The sequence below is a fragment of the Varanus komodoensis genome, unplaced genomic scaffold, assembly GCF_004798865.1.
Source record: "Varanus komodoensis strain SLA01 unplaced genomic scaffold, ASM479886v1 scaffold40, whole genome shotgun sequence".
Lineage (NCBI taxonomy): Eukaryota > Metazoa > Chordata > Lepidosauria > Squamata > Varanidae > Varanus > Varanus komodoensis.
Window position 1 is genome coordinate 7,288,436 of NW_025335942.1, and position 16,808 is coordinate 7,305,243.

Below are 16,808 nucleotides of genomic sequence, written 5' to 3' on the forward strand. Positions count from 1 at the left end.
GGAGAACAGGGTGTGATGGCAAGAAAGTGAGAAATGGGGCAAAATGTGGAAGGTGAGTGAAGAGAAATAGGAGGGAGAATTTGGGATGAAATTAGGGTGAGACATCTGGACAGCAACCTGATTTCATGTTAGGAAATGGAGATTTGGGAGCCATATATACAGAGCTTCATATGCAACTTATACCCTTATACAAAGCATTGGTATAACTACACTTAGAATATTGTGCACAGTTCTGGGCACCATCCTTGAAAAATGGCACCGTTGAGTCGGAAAAAGTGCAGAGACAGTCAACTAAAATGATCAAGGCATTGGAACAGCTCTCCTCCAGGGAATGCTCACAACAACTAGGATTATTTAACTTAGAAAAAAGGCGAGTAAAGAGAGACGTGATAGAGGTGTATAAAAGTATGCATGGTCTGGAAAAAGTGCAAAAGGAGACATTTAGTCTTCCTTTCCCGTAACGCTAGAACCAGGAGTCATCCCATGAAGCAAACTGGTGAGTGATTCAGGACAGATAAAAGGAAGTCCTTCTTCATGCAATGCAGAGTTAAACTGTGGGATCACTGCAGAGAGAGTAGGGATGGCCCTGAATTAAAAGGGAATCAGACAAATAATTCCCAGGGAACACCCTCAGTGGCTCCTAGCCTTGCTGGCCAAGGGCTCTCTTCTTCACCAGAGGCCTGCAAGTGCCAGTGGCCATCCTGGTGGATGGCACCCATCCTGCTGGAGGGATCCTGCAAGCAGCCGGCTTGCCACCAGGAGAGAAGAGTGCGGGGCTGGGTGATCACTGGTCTATTCCAGCATGGCTTTCCTCAAGCTTCTTTGAAAGATTCTACTGGGCAAGTTTTCCTGAGGTGGATGGGAACAGCATGAGTGTGCAATCCCTGTTGAAAGGGGTAGTGTCGGAGTTACGTGATGGTGGATCCGGCAAGGGGAGGAGAAAGAGCAAGCCGGGAAGCAGGAGGTAAGATTCCTCAGAAGAAAGGTGGAAAAGAGCAGAAGAGCAGATGGAACTGTGTGTGTGTGGGGGGGGGGTAGTTACTGAAATATTATTTATTTATATTCTTGCCTGTTGTTCTAAGGGGCCATGAGAAGTATCCACATAAAAAGGACAAATCATAAAGATCCCGAATTGAGCAGAAAAGGTGAATTTGCAAAAAAGAAACAAGAAACTAGAAATGTCATAAACTGTTTAATGCAGATAAATAGAAAATGGAATGGGGTGCTAAAGCTGCTTTTATGTAATGGAGGATTCTTCTCAGACGAAGAATGCGAGCACTGGAAAATAAGAGTAAAAAAAATTTAATGTGATGATGCACTCAACATATAGGAGTGGAAAGAGAGAAATGAAAAAGAAGAGAGCAAGCAAATATGGGGAAGAATTTGCCATGTAGACAGTGGGGAACAGTAGCAGAAAAAAGGTCCCAAGAGATAACAGAAGGAATTTAGAAACATGGTCCATATGGCTGAGAAAGACACTGAAACCTTTTAGTTACTTGGGATTAGTGCAACCAAGGGTCTAGAAAGCAACTAATATATTGCATTAAAATGATATACAAACTTAGGCACAATTTATCATAAAGCAAGCCCAAGCATTCACTTCGTATACATCCCTAAACAATTTGCAAACAGACAGGCGTCAGTGTTGAAATGTATCTTGGCATTTTTAAAACTTCACATGGGAATACACACACACACACACACACACACACACACACGGAAATGCATTTTGTGTTTTCAAAAACCCAACATGCCTCATTGTCATCAATAGAATAGCTGAGAAATCAATCAGTCAATCAATCAATCAATCTGAGTGAAATGTAAAGGAGCGCAGTTGCAAATATGAGGCCCCTTTAAGATCCCCATCCATGCTTAGATCGTCTCTTCTGCATTTACAAGACACAATGGAGGGAGCACCCTAAATTGGGCAACTGTGTAAAGGCAGGGTAGAGAAGGTCCTTCAGTCAATGGGCCCGATTCAGAGATACTCTTCAGAGATTCCAATGGTGAGCAGGGCCAAGATCAAAGGTTGGTAAGACAAGGAGAAAAAGAGTGCCGTTAAACATACAGAAGACCCACCCCAGAATAATGAAATGTCGGCCATGACCCTAGCAGATCGCCAGCCACTCACTCTGGGGGCTTTGCAGACTCCTGTGCCAGAATTCTGCCAGCAGGATGTTCACCTCTCTGCCCGCCCTCCCCCTTAAATGTTTTCCCACTGGACAGGCCTTGAAGGCATATTCTCCCCTCCCTTCACTCTCTCTGCCCACATCTGGGGTTGAGGAGAAGACGCGCAGAACCTGACGGAACAGCTGGGAGGGGAGGAGGGTCTAAGAGCCAAAGGGGCATTTTTATCGACACTGCCGCTCTATGCACAGCCTTGCAGTGGCAAATCCCTGATATTCTATGCCCTTCGGACAAAGTCTAGCAGTCACTGGACTGCACCCTAAAGTCCTTATTCAGAAACATGGGGGGGGATTCCAACCAGTCAGAATGGGGGGGAGAAATTACACAGAAGCCACAAGATTAGCAAACAAGTGGTGACTGGGGAAGAGGACATGGACATCTGGGAATGTGCAGAGAGCCAGAATGGAATGCCAGGAGAGCTGGATTTGGCCCCTGGACCTGAGGTTCCTCACCCTTGCTGTAAAGAGATTCCAGTTTAGTCCTGCATGTGAAACAACAGATGTCTTTTCTACTCTATGCATTCTATATTATCATCCTCAGAGCACATCAATACACACCCCACCTGTTGGGGGCCAGGGTTAATAAGGGAGCAGGAAATGTCATGGAAGATTGGACCACCAAAAGCTAATGGCCATGATCATGAAATGGAACCTCGGAGGAATCCGCTGGGAATCTGTGGGAGAGTCATGTGGCTTTCCCAGAGGGCTTTGCTTGGACACTGGGAAGCGGGATGCTACTGAGGTGAGCTCTCATTTTGATTTTGAGGTTTTTATTGACCTCAGTGAGACACCATTTTTTCCCTGCTGTAGATCTTCTCTCTGGACAAGGGAAAGGCATGGGGAAAGTACAAGCCTCGGTCCGGGAAATTTGCCTCCCCGTGAAGGATCAAACTCTGGATGAACTAGCCCAATAAAACACCCCTAATGAGAATCTGGCTATTTTAAATTCTGGAATCATGATCTCTCTAATTCTGAACAACTCAAAGGCTGCTGGTTGTAATCCTCACTTTGAAATGCATGCTTAGAAAATGATACAGCCGAGCGCGACACAGTAAGGGCAAGAACATCAGGTTCAAGGTAATTAAGGAGCAGTCCGCCAACATTAAGACAGTAATGTCACCCCATCTGCCAAAGCTTACATTTAGCTGAGGCTGTGCCTTGTGCTTGGTGCTGCTTCTGTTACCCACCTGATCCTTGGAGACCTCTTTTGATGGCGCATTTATGCCAAGTTTTTCCAGAGGATAGACAATCTGTCGTCTTGGTCGCACGGGAACCATGTAATAAAGGGCAGATGTCAGGGAATGGGCACAGGGATTCTGGAACTGAAGGAAAACAAGCCATTTTTTAGCACAGAGAATGTCAGAAAAGTGCACCACAGCTGTCTTTAAGAGTGCTTTGTGAATATAAGAATCCTTTATCCCGATTAAATCCAAAAGAAATATCACCTCCCAAAAAACAAGCGCTCCTGGAGCAGAGGAATGGATTGCAGCTAATTCCCGACACTAATGAAGATAATTATGAGAGTAATTATATTACTATCTCAGTGGGAATGACAGATAAACAAGTGACTTGGTTTATGGGATTTTGCAGCACAAGTAGCTTCCCCGAGAGGATATTTTCCTCTGCTGCCGTCATGAATTACCTTCATCGAATTAAACAATGCTACATGCTTACTGTTCACCTCCAGTTCTTTGGTAAAAGAGGGGTTAAAAATGTTTATAGAAAATGGGTATGCAGTAAAATGCAACATTTATCCAAATGAAAACGGCAACAAAATTGCACAAATGCAAAGAAAAAATCCTGCTGTTTTCATAAATAAAAAATAATTAAAACAGCTTTATTTTACCATTACAAGTTCAGTTATAGCTTGCATGTAACCAACCGGAGAGCGACAGGAAATGAGGAGTAATGCAAAAGGAAAAATTCTAAAATGCTTCCAAAAGTCTGTGTTGCATTAAAAATGGATTAAATTGCTGTTAATACAGAAATAACGAGACCTAAAACAAACAAACTGAATTTCCTGTCGTGCAGGAAATAAATAAATATTGCTAATGCGTTCTTATTCCTGGCACATTCTTCCCCATTCCATCCGCATGTCAGTGGATACACTCATGGCTGCGTGTGAGGCTTTTGGATCCAGCCACCTCCTTTGTGGGAAGGATGCTTATGCATTTACCTGGCTCACTGAGCTCCTGGGCTTACACGATTTGCCAGAACAAGATGGAACATGGGTGTCCCTATTTCCACAAAGTCCTGGGAATAAGGTTTGCTGAGCACCCAACAATTATTCCTTAAGTATTCCTCAAACTGATATTTATAAAAGAATGCAACATTTACTGAAATATGGATTTCAACAGGTCTTTCCCACAAATTTAAATATTAGAACGTTGGACGTAATGTGTTAAAGTATTAATGTGATAATGCACGCTTTATTTGGTTGGAGGTTTCCCAGCAATTCCTATTGTTATAACTATAACTTTGGCTAAAGTAAGTTGCACGCCTTGGGTCACCTCGTTTTAAGCATTCGCTTATAAATCCGAGGCTGAATCTACCTGCTTACTCTTAGTAAGGGCTTGTTATTGCGTCAAAAGGCCTGAATGAATTCTGAAAGGTTACATCCTATATACAACGCTCTTAATATGCATATTGAAAGTTGGGCCTAGGAATTGACTAAATCGAGAAGAAACTGTGTGAAATACACTTTCGAGAAGCGGTTTGCTAATCAGGGCAGGTCAATGGAAGTTACGCTAAACGACCCACTGAATCTTTTCTGATGCTGCGATTTTATTAAGTAAAACCTACTTGTCTGGGCTTTAGATGACTCACGGACAGAACTCTACCCTACAGCTACGATACAGACTATGGTAACCATGTGTGCTTTTGTGGCAGGCCCTTGGGATTTCTGTGGAAGGGTGGCCTTGATCTGTTACAAAAATTCTGATGGCAAGTATTCCTAGGACGTGCTGCAACTGTTCAAAATACTCACTGAAGCTTTATGCCAAAATATCCCTGACAGTTCACTGTGACTTCCACACTGCACAGAGAAATGGGACTGAGAGGAGAACAGCTTGCTAAAAACCTGCCTGTAATTAGCCATCATCACCGGAAGTCCTGTTCGATGGGAGGCTGGCAGGTATGCAAGGCAGGGCGTGTTTGGTAGGGGCACCCCCAGCCTGGGCTTTCTTCCCCTAATCTTCCTTAGGCGGAATGATTATGGCTCATTTCAGACCAAGCCAACTCCAAACCCCAGATACCAAAGTTGTTTCTTGTTACTGTTTTAATGACAACTAAAGATTGTTTGTTTGTTCCATCAAGGTTTTAATGTTGCTTGATGTTATTTGATCTCGCTTAGATTTTGATTGTTCGTGGTTATTTCCTGTGTTTTTTCTTCTATGATGTGAAGCGTTTTCTGGTATTTTTATGGCATGTCAAATGGAGCAGCTGGTACGTGGTGATAACGACAACTGTATGAGTTCATGAATTAATTCAAGTCCACTCATTCCAGCTTGCACCTCCTCTCGCGTTGACGGGAGGGGCAGTTAGGAAGTTTTCGTTTCCGCTTTTGCTTAACTTTGGCTTGCCGTGTCAACTGGGCCCACAAACAGCTCTTAAGATGAATTAGGGCTAGTTTCGGAACAAGCCAACCCCAAACCACAGATATGGAGGCTGTCTGGTTTAAAGCAAGCAAGCTTGGCCTGAACAATGGCAAGCTGTGGTTGGTCAGAAGCAGGAGGTTCCAAATTCCTCCCAGCCAGGGGGCGGGGCAAGAGGCGGGGATGAGCAAGCCTGAGGGTCCTTGCTTGTGGATATAAGCCTGGCCAGGAGGTCCATCCTTGGGGCAAGGCTAGAACCAGGGACCCCAGCTCACACTTCTAGCCACTCCGCTGGCCAGCCACTTTTAAAGACCTGCAATTTATGTGACTGACTGCGGCTGATCCAGCGGAGAACCCAAAGCTTACCCAAATACAGCACTGCTGAGTTGGTTTTCCGACTGGGCACACACACACGTTCCACATATGTCTTTCTAAAGGCTCCGGAGTCGGCTGGAGCCGGGGGTCAGACTAGATGGCCCGGGAGACCCCGTCTGACTTGCTCCAAAAAGGTTCAAATAGGAGCTGAGTATTCTTATGACCGACCTTGCAGGTTCCAGAAGCCAAGCAACTCTTCAGAGGGGGTTTGGCATGATGGGCTTCCAAGCTTTAAAAACTTTGAATGAGTTTGATATTTGGATTACATTTTAGAGGGGGACACAATGAACTTGCATTCCCTACTTTTTAGATTGGTTTTACATTATCCTTTGCAGTTTTACTGAATGTCTTTTGTGAATTAATAAGTGATCTGCTGAGCTGCCATTGAAAAGCTGGATCTTTATTCTTCTTACATTTTATATGGATTTCTGAGGTCCTGCATGCAAATTGACTCTTGATGAAGATATCCAGTTACCTACTGAGTTCTTTTATTAATTTCCATGTAATATTTTCTGAATTTCTGTAGTCTTTCCCTGTGTAATTTATGTACTTGAGGGCATGTGTCTGTTGCTGTCGTTGCTATGTGTTGTCATTTCCAACTTATGGTGACCCTCTGAATTCCCTTTCCTTAATAGCCCTGCTCAGCTCTTGTAAATTCAAGGCTGTGGCTTCCTTTACGGAGTCAAGTCCTATTTTGCTCTTCCTTTTCTTCTTCCGCCTTTGACTTTCCCTAGCATGACCGCCATTTTTGTGGACTAACTGCATATACTCTAAGGAAGGCAATAAACATAAAAATAGGAATCAATTATGCAGTTTTACCTTGCCTTCTTCCGGCTGAGGATAAATGGGATAGTAGAGGCAAGATTTGTGGGCTAGCCGGAGGATTTCCTTCATAAAATGCTTGGCATAGTGATGAAAGATTGGGTTCAGAGCAAAATGGTAAAGGTGCCCATGCTCTTCCTGTTGATAGTGACTGAAATAAATAAAGTCTTCGATGTTGTAGTGTGAGCGAATATATTCAACATCCTGGAAAACATTTCAGAGCCCTGTGGTGATTATCAGTGAGGTGTGCGTCTCTCCTGGAACAGCTGTTTTTTCAAGAAAAAATGATCGACCACCAACAAGCCACCAACTTCCTGGCTAACCACCCCCACCCCCAAAGACCTAATGGGAAGACATTACCATTGAAAGCGTGCCAGTAAGTGCTTTAGCAATATTTCTCTTATTAATACAAAATATTTAAAATGCCTAGTTGATCAGTTGCTATGAAATGGGGATCCATCCTCATTAATGAACTACAGGAACTCTCAGCTTTATTCAGAACGACACATGTGGCTCTAAGGTTAATGCATTTTCTATCATTCTACCCTCAGAGCTACACGGCTTCCTTCCATGTTGAATATGAGTAGTTTAACAAGGAGCTACTGGCAAGGCGTCATTCAGCGTTTTGTGGATACTGCTGGCTCTTTCCAAGAAGAAAAGTTTATTATACAGTATTAAATAACAAAGGGAGCAAAACATTCTTTAATTGAAAAAGAGTTGGAAACTGGGGGCAAAAAAATACTAAATGTATATATAAAGAAATATTACTTTTAATTTAGTGTATTTTCTTTTGAAGAAAAGAGTGTGGGAAAGAAAAAAATTATAAATGATTAGGGCATGCAAAGTTGCCCTTTTCATAATCTTATTTTCCTCACCCCTTTGACCAAGGGTTGTTCATGCCTTGTATTCTTTCTTTTTCTCCCTCTTATTTATACACACACACATGTGGGTATGCAAAGGTGTGTTTGAAGAAAGAAAGCTCGCTCTCGTCTTCCTACCTCTCTCATGGTGGAAACAAGTTAATGTCCAAACTGGAGATCTTATGTTTATTTGAATGTGAAAACACTCCTGCTCTGGAGAAAATGTAATAAAATTGTCAGCAGAGTGTGGCATTCTCCAATCAAAAATGGAAAGAAAAGCAATTACAAATATGAATATCTACCATTTCATTCCTAATAACTGATACTCCAACTATTTGTCCCAAAACTTCTGCTACATAGGCCTGGACCGGTGTCCCATCCTGAAAAGCAAAGTAAAAGAGTTGATGTACAATCTTTTATATTAATACTTTACTGATCATTCTGCACCATAATTCCCATCTATTTATTTATTATTTATTAAAACATTTTTATGCCGCCCCATTCGCCGAAGCCTCGGGGCGGCTTACAACAATAATTTCATATAATTTCAATAATTTCATTTCCCTTCTTGCATACATCAGATATAAATGCATATAAAAGGCAAAAGGACATTTTGGTCTTTTAGTACAGCGGCAACTTTTAAAGCTTTGAAACCTCATACAAATAAACAAGTTCTTATTTGTACCATCTCACAGTCCAAACAGAACAAAGTCAATTTAAACTAGTCCAACAGCTTACCGGATCTCTTCGTGCTGACAGGTATTTATTCAAGTCATCCAGTATGCTTTTGTGCAATTTCAGGGTTTTGATTAGCGCTTCAACAGCAGATACATCATCAGATTTCGCTGCTCTTACAAGAAAAGACCTTAGAGAAATAAACCCAAATGGTGAACTATGGTGTCTATCAATTGTCTACCAATAATGACGGCAGAAAGAATCCACGGTGGCCAGGTGTGGCTTGCCATGCCATCCGAACCCGGCACGGGGAGCAGTGGGAGTCGTTTCCAAGCCACTCTTGCCAGGTTGGGACAATATGACCGCCTGCATCTGGTGCAGGTATGCATGAAAGTGAGAAAGTGCACAGCTTGCACGTGTGGAATGGTAGGAAGGAGATGTGCCACGTCCCATCCTGTCGCGTCCCTTCCCTTCCCTTCTGTGATCATGTGAACCCAGTTACTGTCTCAGTTCCTCTGATTAAATACACAAGTACGGATAGGCATATGGCATTTATGTAATCATTGCTGTTCTCCCCGGTGAACCTTTGCTTGCCGTACCCTCACACTTAAATGGCATCAAAGCCTGCTTGGCCATGCTGAGTAGCAACTCTAGAAGGCAGAGAAAGCTGACTTCTTATGTAATAGTTGGATGTTTCTTCAAGGTGAGTTTGACTATCTTATATCTCAAGGCTTACCCACTATACAATCTGACATGAGTTTGAATTTAGTAACTGACATGGCTTCCCCCAGTGAATTGAGGGAGTTGTGCTTTGGTTTAGGAGCACACAACCTACACAACAAAACCTCCACAAACTGGTTGGCTCCCCTTATTAGTTAATAAGCAGCAGACAGCTAGTCTTTGCAAATAGTGGATTAGTTCACACATTCAGGTTTATGAGTTGTTGGCTGTGGCGCATTAAGTGAATGAGCCAGCAAAGGTCAATGAAAATACCTTTCGCAAAGTAATATGTACAGAAGAATTCTGTGTGGTAATATGCATATTAAACTACCAGTTTTTTCCCTGCATTCAGATATAAGAAAGCTTCATCAATCCAAAAAGCCAAAGAGAAAAGTAAAACTAAGACTAATGGTGAAGGATACTGAGAATGATTGGAGCTTGCTGCTCTTTTCAAAAAGTCTTTTTCATACGTTTTTTGTGGGGGGAATAAAGTTGCAGAGAGAACTAAAAAAAGGGGCAAGTTTGAATTATGGATAATTTCCCCAAAGTCTATTATTTATTACTAATATAGTGCATGACACATTTCATGGCACCTTCAGATGTTTTCTTCCAGTTTCTCTGGATGCCAAATGCTACCAATGTCTGCTTCTACCTCCCAGGTGTATAAGCACAAACTACAAAAAGCATCCGTTTGTGTAGTTAGGTGCAAGAAGCTGTCTGAAAATGGATAAAATAGCACCTGAAAAATAGGCTTTTCTTTTTTGTGCATTTTTTTAAAAAAATCAGACCCATTATGAGAATGATAGACCAGGAGAAAAAATGTATTTTGCCTGTGTATGTTCATTTTGCCCTCAGTTAGAATTAACTAGTTCTAGAAGCCTGACCTGATTCATTTGACTGACCAGAAGTGCGGCACCATTATTATGACGCGGTGCAGTCAGAATTGAAGAGAAGTGTCCATTAAGCATTTCAGCCTACACTTTGCCATCGTATTATTTCTCGTTCCTCCCTTTTAAGTAGCAGGCCTAGTGCTTCATTTGCCATCCACCGGCTTTTGTGCGAGGACTTACAACACCTTTGCTAATCAGTCTTTCATTTAGAGCTTTGCCTTTATCTTTCTGCCTTTGCACTTTCATGTCTCCTCGGTCCGGCTGTACTCGCTTCTGCTGGGTTTGCTTTTCATCCATTCCCAGCAACTGGCTCTCTATTCACATGTCTTTTAAAACCTCACTGTGCAAAAACAGTACATTGATCTTTGCTTTTTATATTTTTCCTCATCAGGAAGGGATTATTAGGGCTTGACACTGGCTTTTATGTGACTGACTTTTTTTTCCCATTTACTTTTTAGTTTTCAGCTCACATTCACATCTTGGCCAGGAATTATATTCTCACTCGAGAGCTGCTGGTCCAGAGTTGCTTTGCAACCATGCTAACTCTTGTCTATAATGCCTTCATCTTTGTTCCTCCATGTAAAGAGATATCTTGGAGGATACCACCTCTCTGTGGAGGGTGACCTGGTATGAGAAATATGAAGTGGGGCAGCTATCCTGACACCTGTGAACAGTTTCCAAGGACAGGATACAGAAGAAATATAATGTCTAGGTGGGAGTCAGATATAGTAACATTTGATTCAGAAATTGTATTTATTTAATTAAAAAACTTTATTTAATAAGTAAATTAATTTTTTTAATTAAATAAATTAAATCAAACTTTTTATTTTATTTATTTAATTAAAGTTTTTATATGCCGTCCAATTCTGAAATCCTTCTGGGCCATCTCTGCACAGTTCCCAAAATGAATTTGGCCCACAACCCAATATATGGGCAGCCCATCAAAGGCTTCACAGAGCTTCATCTTTTGCTCTTTCCCTGCAACTGCAAAAGCAAGAGCGTTGCTAAGCGTCTCCACAATCCAGCTTTGCTTTTGTGTGGCTTCACAGAACAAAAATGGGGCATGCAGGCGCCGGGGCACACCTGCATGTCGCTGGAAATGCCTCCGGGCTGCTTTTCTTCCCCAAAACACTTCCTATACTCTACTATCAAGCAGCTGTCCACAAGTGTTGCAAGTATGGTGAGGCTGCTAACCCACTTCTTCATAAAAGCCAAGCCAGAAACACGCCGTTCCTTGGCCTGGGTGAGAAAAAGGCCTGCCCACTTGCCCCGTCCTCTTGTTCAGGCCGATGGCACGCTCACTGGAACCTCCGGACGCTGGTGGCGTGGGTGGCATCACTTCTGACAGAGGAGGGCTGCGAAGAAGGTCTCGGCAAAGAGCCTTTCAGAGGACACAGCTTCTAACAAGAGGCTCTTTATGAATAGTGCTTTTTTCATAAACAGAGGGACCGTTCACTAACGTTTGCAAAAAGAAAATGAGCTGCCGAAATAAAATGCAAAGGGTATTGCAACAGCTCAGAGTCAAATAATGTCAGAAACCTGCTTGCCAAAAAGGCAAATGTAGGGGCTGCATTTCTAAGCCCTTCAAAAAGGTGAGGGGCTTACAAATGCAGAGCTAAATGTAAGCCCCTCAACTTAGCTCTATCGTCTTAGCAGCCCTACCTGTCGGCCGAGACTCCCCTGCCCTGCAACAACTAGAAAATCTGTAAATCAGCCTTCTCCAGCCTTGTGCCTTCCAGACGTCTGGACTTCAACACCCAGAATTCCCAGCCCATGGCCCTGCTGGCTGGGAATTCTGAGAGTTGCTGTCCCAATGCCCCTCCAGGTTGGAGAGAAGACTGGCGTAAATGATCACCTGAAGCCAAGGGAACTTGTGAAAATGAAGTAATGGCATGTACCAAGAACCAAACTGGGTCTGGGGAGGAAATGAACACAATGGCATAGCCCACAGTGCCCGTGACAATGTATGTCAAGGCATGCAGGGGTGCTCAGACTTTAATGGAGCTTCGGTATTATCCCAAAAAGAAAAACAATTCCACTACCATCCACATATCATAATAATAGAAGGACAGGTCAAAAACATTAAAGTGGGGACATTTTAAATGTTCACAAAATAAACTGAATTGTCTACCACTGTATCTACATGTTCAAAGACATGCAGAACTTCTCTGAAAATATGCATTGGATGAAAACTTTCTGGCCTGAATTTATCATCCCCCAGCAGATGCAAAAATGATGAAGTAACTGGTTTCCCATTTTTTAAAAAAATTTACTGAGCTATGATTCTTTGAGAGCTGCCATCATAAAAAAAGCATCACTCACTTGAGCAATCCAGAACGGTGAAACACATACAGCTCATGGTCCAGGGTAGAATGATTAAAGGGAACAACTCGTACGAAGTTCTGGATCAGATGAAATTCAGGCACCAGGTGGGGCACCGTGATGATGCAGAAATCTTTGTCCTGGAAAGAACACACCGCATGTGACACTGGTTCATAAACACCATACATGACTCTAAGACATGAGAAAGGATGGCCTACAAAATAAAGGACAAGAACGCACTGATGGTTGAACGGAGACTAGAATCCAGATCGCCCAAGCCCCAGTCCTGTGCTCTTGACCACTCCCCCACACTGGCTCTCTACGCTAGGCTTCTGGTTTGGATAGACAAGCAGAATATAAGTATTAAAATCATCACTCTGCAGGCATCCTCCAAGTGATGATGTATCCTCCATGAACGATCTGGAGAGTGCAGAGGAAATGGATGCTGGCAGGGAGATGGCATTAAAGGAAGGAAGGCAGCCGGGCCACTGAAAATGAAAAGAACGAAAATTTTACCCCCTTCCTCTGCCTGAGGTCTGCATGGGTGACTAGAATGTTACATTCTCTGCTGAGTCCCTGGAACAAGCAAATCGGCGAATTCTTCCTGTTGCCCTGATCTTCAAATCTAAGCCAGTATGAACAAATGCAGTATTGAACAGTTTTCTCTTTATTATTGTGCAAAGTTTTACACAGTGGGACTATACTGCAGATACTTACTGGAAAAAGGCTGAAAACAAAGTGCAAGAAGTCCAGTGACCTGCAAATAAAACCAAATGCTTTTACAAAGTCATGTAGTGTTGACTTTAACCCCATTCCCTGTCCATTTCCTCCAGTAAGACACGCAGCATTCATTGACTACAAAGACATACTGTGCAGTTTTCAGGAGCATTTTTATTTCTTTTAAAAATTTTAAATTAATTTTATAATGTAAAATACAAAATAAAAACCTTAGAATAAAAACATACAGTATTATACCTGCAATTAAAATAAACCATAAAAATTGTGCACCCCATCAATGGGACCATATGATACATGTTGGAAACCCTATCAAAAATTCTTTCAAGATGTTCCCCCTTCCAAAATTGCAGTAACCCTTCTGAAGCCTTCAATCCTTTCTTTTCTTCTTTTAGTACATATTCAATACATACACCCCAAATCTCATTAAATTATTTTTCCTTATATACCCTTTTCTCCCTCTAGCACAAGTTACCATTAATAGCTATGTTCCATACTTCTCTATACCAATCACCCAACTGATAGATTTATTTCACTTTCCATTTCTTAGCTATGATTACTCCCACAGCTGTTGTGAAATTTACTATTCTTTATTATTCCAACTCCATTGTTTCTTATCAGTTATTCAAAATTTTTATTTCTTGACTGCAGAAGAGTGCAACACACTAGTCAGACCTAGTCTTTTTTATACCTTCCCTCAATATTGATAGCACATAACCTACATCATGACATTTTAAAATCTGTTTTGCTTGACATGATTTAATCCTACTGAGAAATTATTTTCCCCCAAAAGTAACATATCCTGACAAGGTCAGAACTGGCTGTTTCCCATCAGGTGTGGCTTGGGACAAAGAGGGTTTAGGGTGTGCAGGTATCATTAAGAAGTTTGTTCTCTTAAGCAACTGCCTCTAAACAGCTTGTTCGTATACTGCTCCATATAGCAACTGGTGAACCTACTGCCAAGTAAATTGTCTTGATTTTTCTCCTACTTCTCCCTTGTTTGTTTTGTCTGTGATATAAAACTGAGAGAAGCAAAGAACAAACTGGAGCACAGACAGACAGGGACGAATCAAAAGCATTGGAGGCAAGTGGTTCGTTAAGGGAGGCTAATGTCTATGGTCACTAGAAGAGTGGATCCTGGAGCTCATGGGTGGAATGAAAGGGGGGTGCCCACCCCCACCAGTTCCCTTCCACCCTACCCATTTCCTGCAACAAATCGACAGACAGGTTGTAAATACTTCAGATATATAACATCATAAATATGAAAGTGACCGGGAATACGAAAAAACAGCTTAATTACTGCTTTTAGTTTGGTGCGAAACCAACTCTCCAGACTCTTGCTATACTTGCCTTGCTTCGTATTTCTCCGCAATACAAAACAGCTGAATACAAAAAGCATTCGCAGCTCCTTTATACTGGGCACGGAAAGGCTCACTCTCAAAACTGGCGGTGGACAGGGTCTCTGTGGATTTCAAAATGCTTCTCTCGCTCTCTCGCATGCTTCTCTCGCTCTCTTGCATGCTTCTCTCGCTGCCTGATGGCAACTCCAGTGAAGTATAAGCAAGGATTTCCTCTCTCTGTAAGAGAAAAGCAAGCGCCCCCTAAATTTGCTCTCATTTTACCATAGCCGTGTGAAAAATTGTGAAGAGCAAAGGTGTGTGGGTCGCACCAAAGGTATCCCCCCGCCCTGCGCCCGGCTACTGACAGAACTGCAGCAAAGCACGGAAGCAATGGGATTCACACCCTCTCGATTAAAAAAAAGTTCTGGTAACGCAACCCTCTGAGCCCTGACCCTGGGCACTGCTTCACCTGCTTCCAAAATGGGGTGAGCCAACCCTGCCGCATTTGGGGGCCTTGCTGCTCATTCTGCCAAGCGGGGACCCTGCCTCGACGTCCCTGCCCAGATGGCTCCACTGCGCCGAAGCGTTTTTTGCGCAAGAACAATGTGCATGCGGCAGCCGCATTGACGGAAGCAAATGTGGTGCACGCTAAACAAAACATGAATTCTGTGTGATGATCCCCTGATTGAGAGGTGGGTTAACCCCCGTTCTGATGCCTATTTTATTTGCAGACATTGCCTTCCCCAAAGATGCTCTCCTCCAGAAGCAAAAGTGCACAGACTGGCTCCTTCCTGGGGAAAAAACCAGCTTGAGAAGGGCAGATGATACAGGAAAATAGCCAACCATATCCAGCTTGATGGAGGCATTATCTGATATTTCACCAACGTAGCAAGGCCTCCTCCTATTCCTAGCCCCTCAAATAAATGGTTTTCAGCAGATGATCCTAAATATATTTTAAGAAAGTGATATATTAAAGCATATTGGCATTCCTGGCAAAAACTCACCAGGTAATGAATTATGTAAAACACTTCAGAGGTCAGACACAGAGTAAAAAAGAAAAATGATTACTCTGAAGTATTGAGAGTGTTACAACAAATTAGATCATTTATATTATTGTGGCACGAAATGAAAAGATTAACAGGAAATCATCACTTAAAAGTAAATGGAGATGGTAAAAGAGAATTAAGTTATAATGGATATAGAACCTTGCTAATAAAGAAAAAAAGATTCCAACCATAGACACTGGCACTGCATTTGAAGGAAAGACAGTCGTTTCCAGAATTTAATCTGATTATCTACCCATATGTTCAAGGCCACATTCAAAAACAAATCCAGTATAATCAAACTACTATAAAATACACTGATTTCAGCAAAACCCAAGTAAACAAATTACAATGTATGTACAGTAACACAACAAATATTGCTGCTGTGAAAAGAATATTATAGATTAGAAACATGTGAAGAAATCAAGCACATTTGAACAGGCAGAGCTTGGGCTGCAGCTGGGATAAATGGCATACTGGGCAGATTTATTTATTTCTGAAAGTATGAGACCAACTCTCATCTGTGGATTTTAGCTACCAAAAAGTTACTAGGGGGTGGGGGAACCTTTCTGAAAGAGAGCAAATGAAAAAGCAAGATTTGGAGCGGAAAGCATATAATGAAGCTGAGTAGAAAAGGCCATCTTTAAAAAAAAAAGTGGGGGGAAGCAGCCTTCGGAGGAATCTGGAACAACATAAAAAGGGGATTAAGAAAGTAGCCAAACAAATGCTGGCACGCAGGGATGAGCTGAAGGGACAACATACTGGGAAAACCTGAAGTGCCGAGCACCAGCTTTGGGGCTACATCGTCACGCCACATTTACTGGACGCACGGTGGAAACGTGCCAGGGGAAAAGTGAGAACGAGTCCTTCCATGTTATGCATGGCAGCAAACAGTAGCTGGGTAAATAAAAATGCGAAGGCTACCGGGAGAAATACGAGGCAAACCCAAAAAGGGCTTCACCCAGGAGTCCATGCTGCCGGCCTCACAGGCCCCGACTGAGCTGGCTTCCGTGTGGCAAGGGGATGCGTTTGCTATGGCAGACAAACACATGAAAGTCTGAGTGTGCCACAGCTAAATGCATCTGGGATTAAAAACAGAAATGAAAAGGCAATCACAGAAAATTATACCATTTTGAAAAGCTAGACGGCACTGGAAAGATGTTTGTTTGTTTATTCACTGAATTTTGAAGCAGTCTCTGGAGAATTGCTAGATGCTGGGCAGAAATGCAATTGGAATAAATATGTTC

At 42.4% G+C, this 16,808-nt stretch overlaps 1 protein-coding gene across 2 annotated transcripts in view; it reads right to left on the minus strand.

Annotated features, from left to right (window-relative positions):
* CFAP61 (cilia and flagella associated protein 61) overlaps positions 1-16,808 on the minus strand; it is an 80,788-nt gene that overhangs the window by 43,747 nt on the left and 20,233 nt on the right. For both annotated transcript variants that reach the window (XM_044443021.1, XM_044443022.1), the window contains 7 exons: positions 14,529-14,755; positions 13,161-13,200; positions 12,444-12,583; positions 8,575-8,701; positions 8,139-8,216; positions 6,974-7,180; positions 3,374-3,508 (listed from right to left, as the gene is read on the minus strand). In XM_044443021.1, coding sequence (XP_044298956.1) covers positions 3,374-3,508; positions 6,974-7,180; positions 8,139-8,216; positions 8,575-8,701; positions 12,444-12,583; positions 13,161-13,200; positions 14,529-14,755 — 954 coding nt within the window. The remainder of the gene's footprint in view (positions 1-3,373; positions 3,509-6,973; positions 7,181-8,138; positions 8,217-8,574; positions 8,702-12,443; positions 12,584-13,160; positions 13,201-14,528; positions 14,756-16,808) is intronic.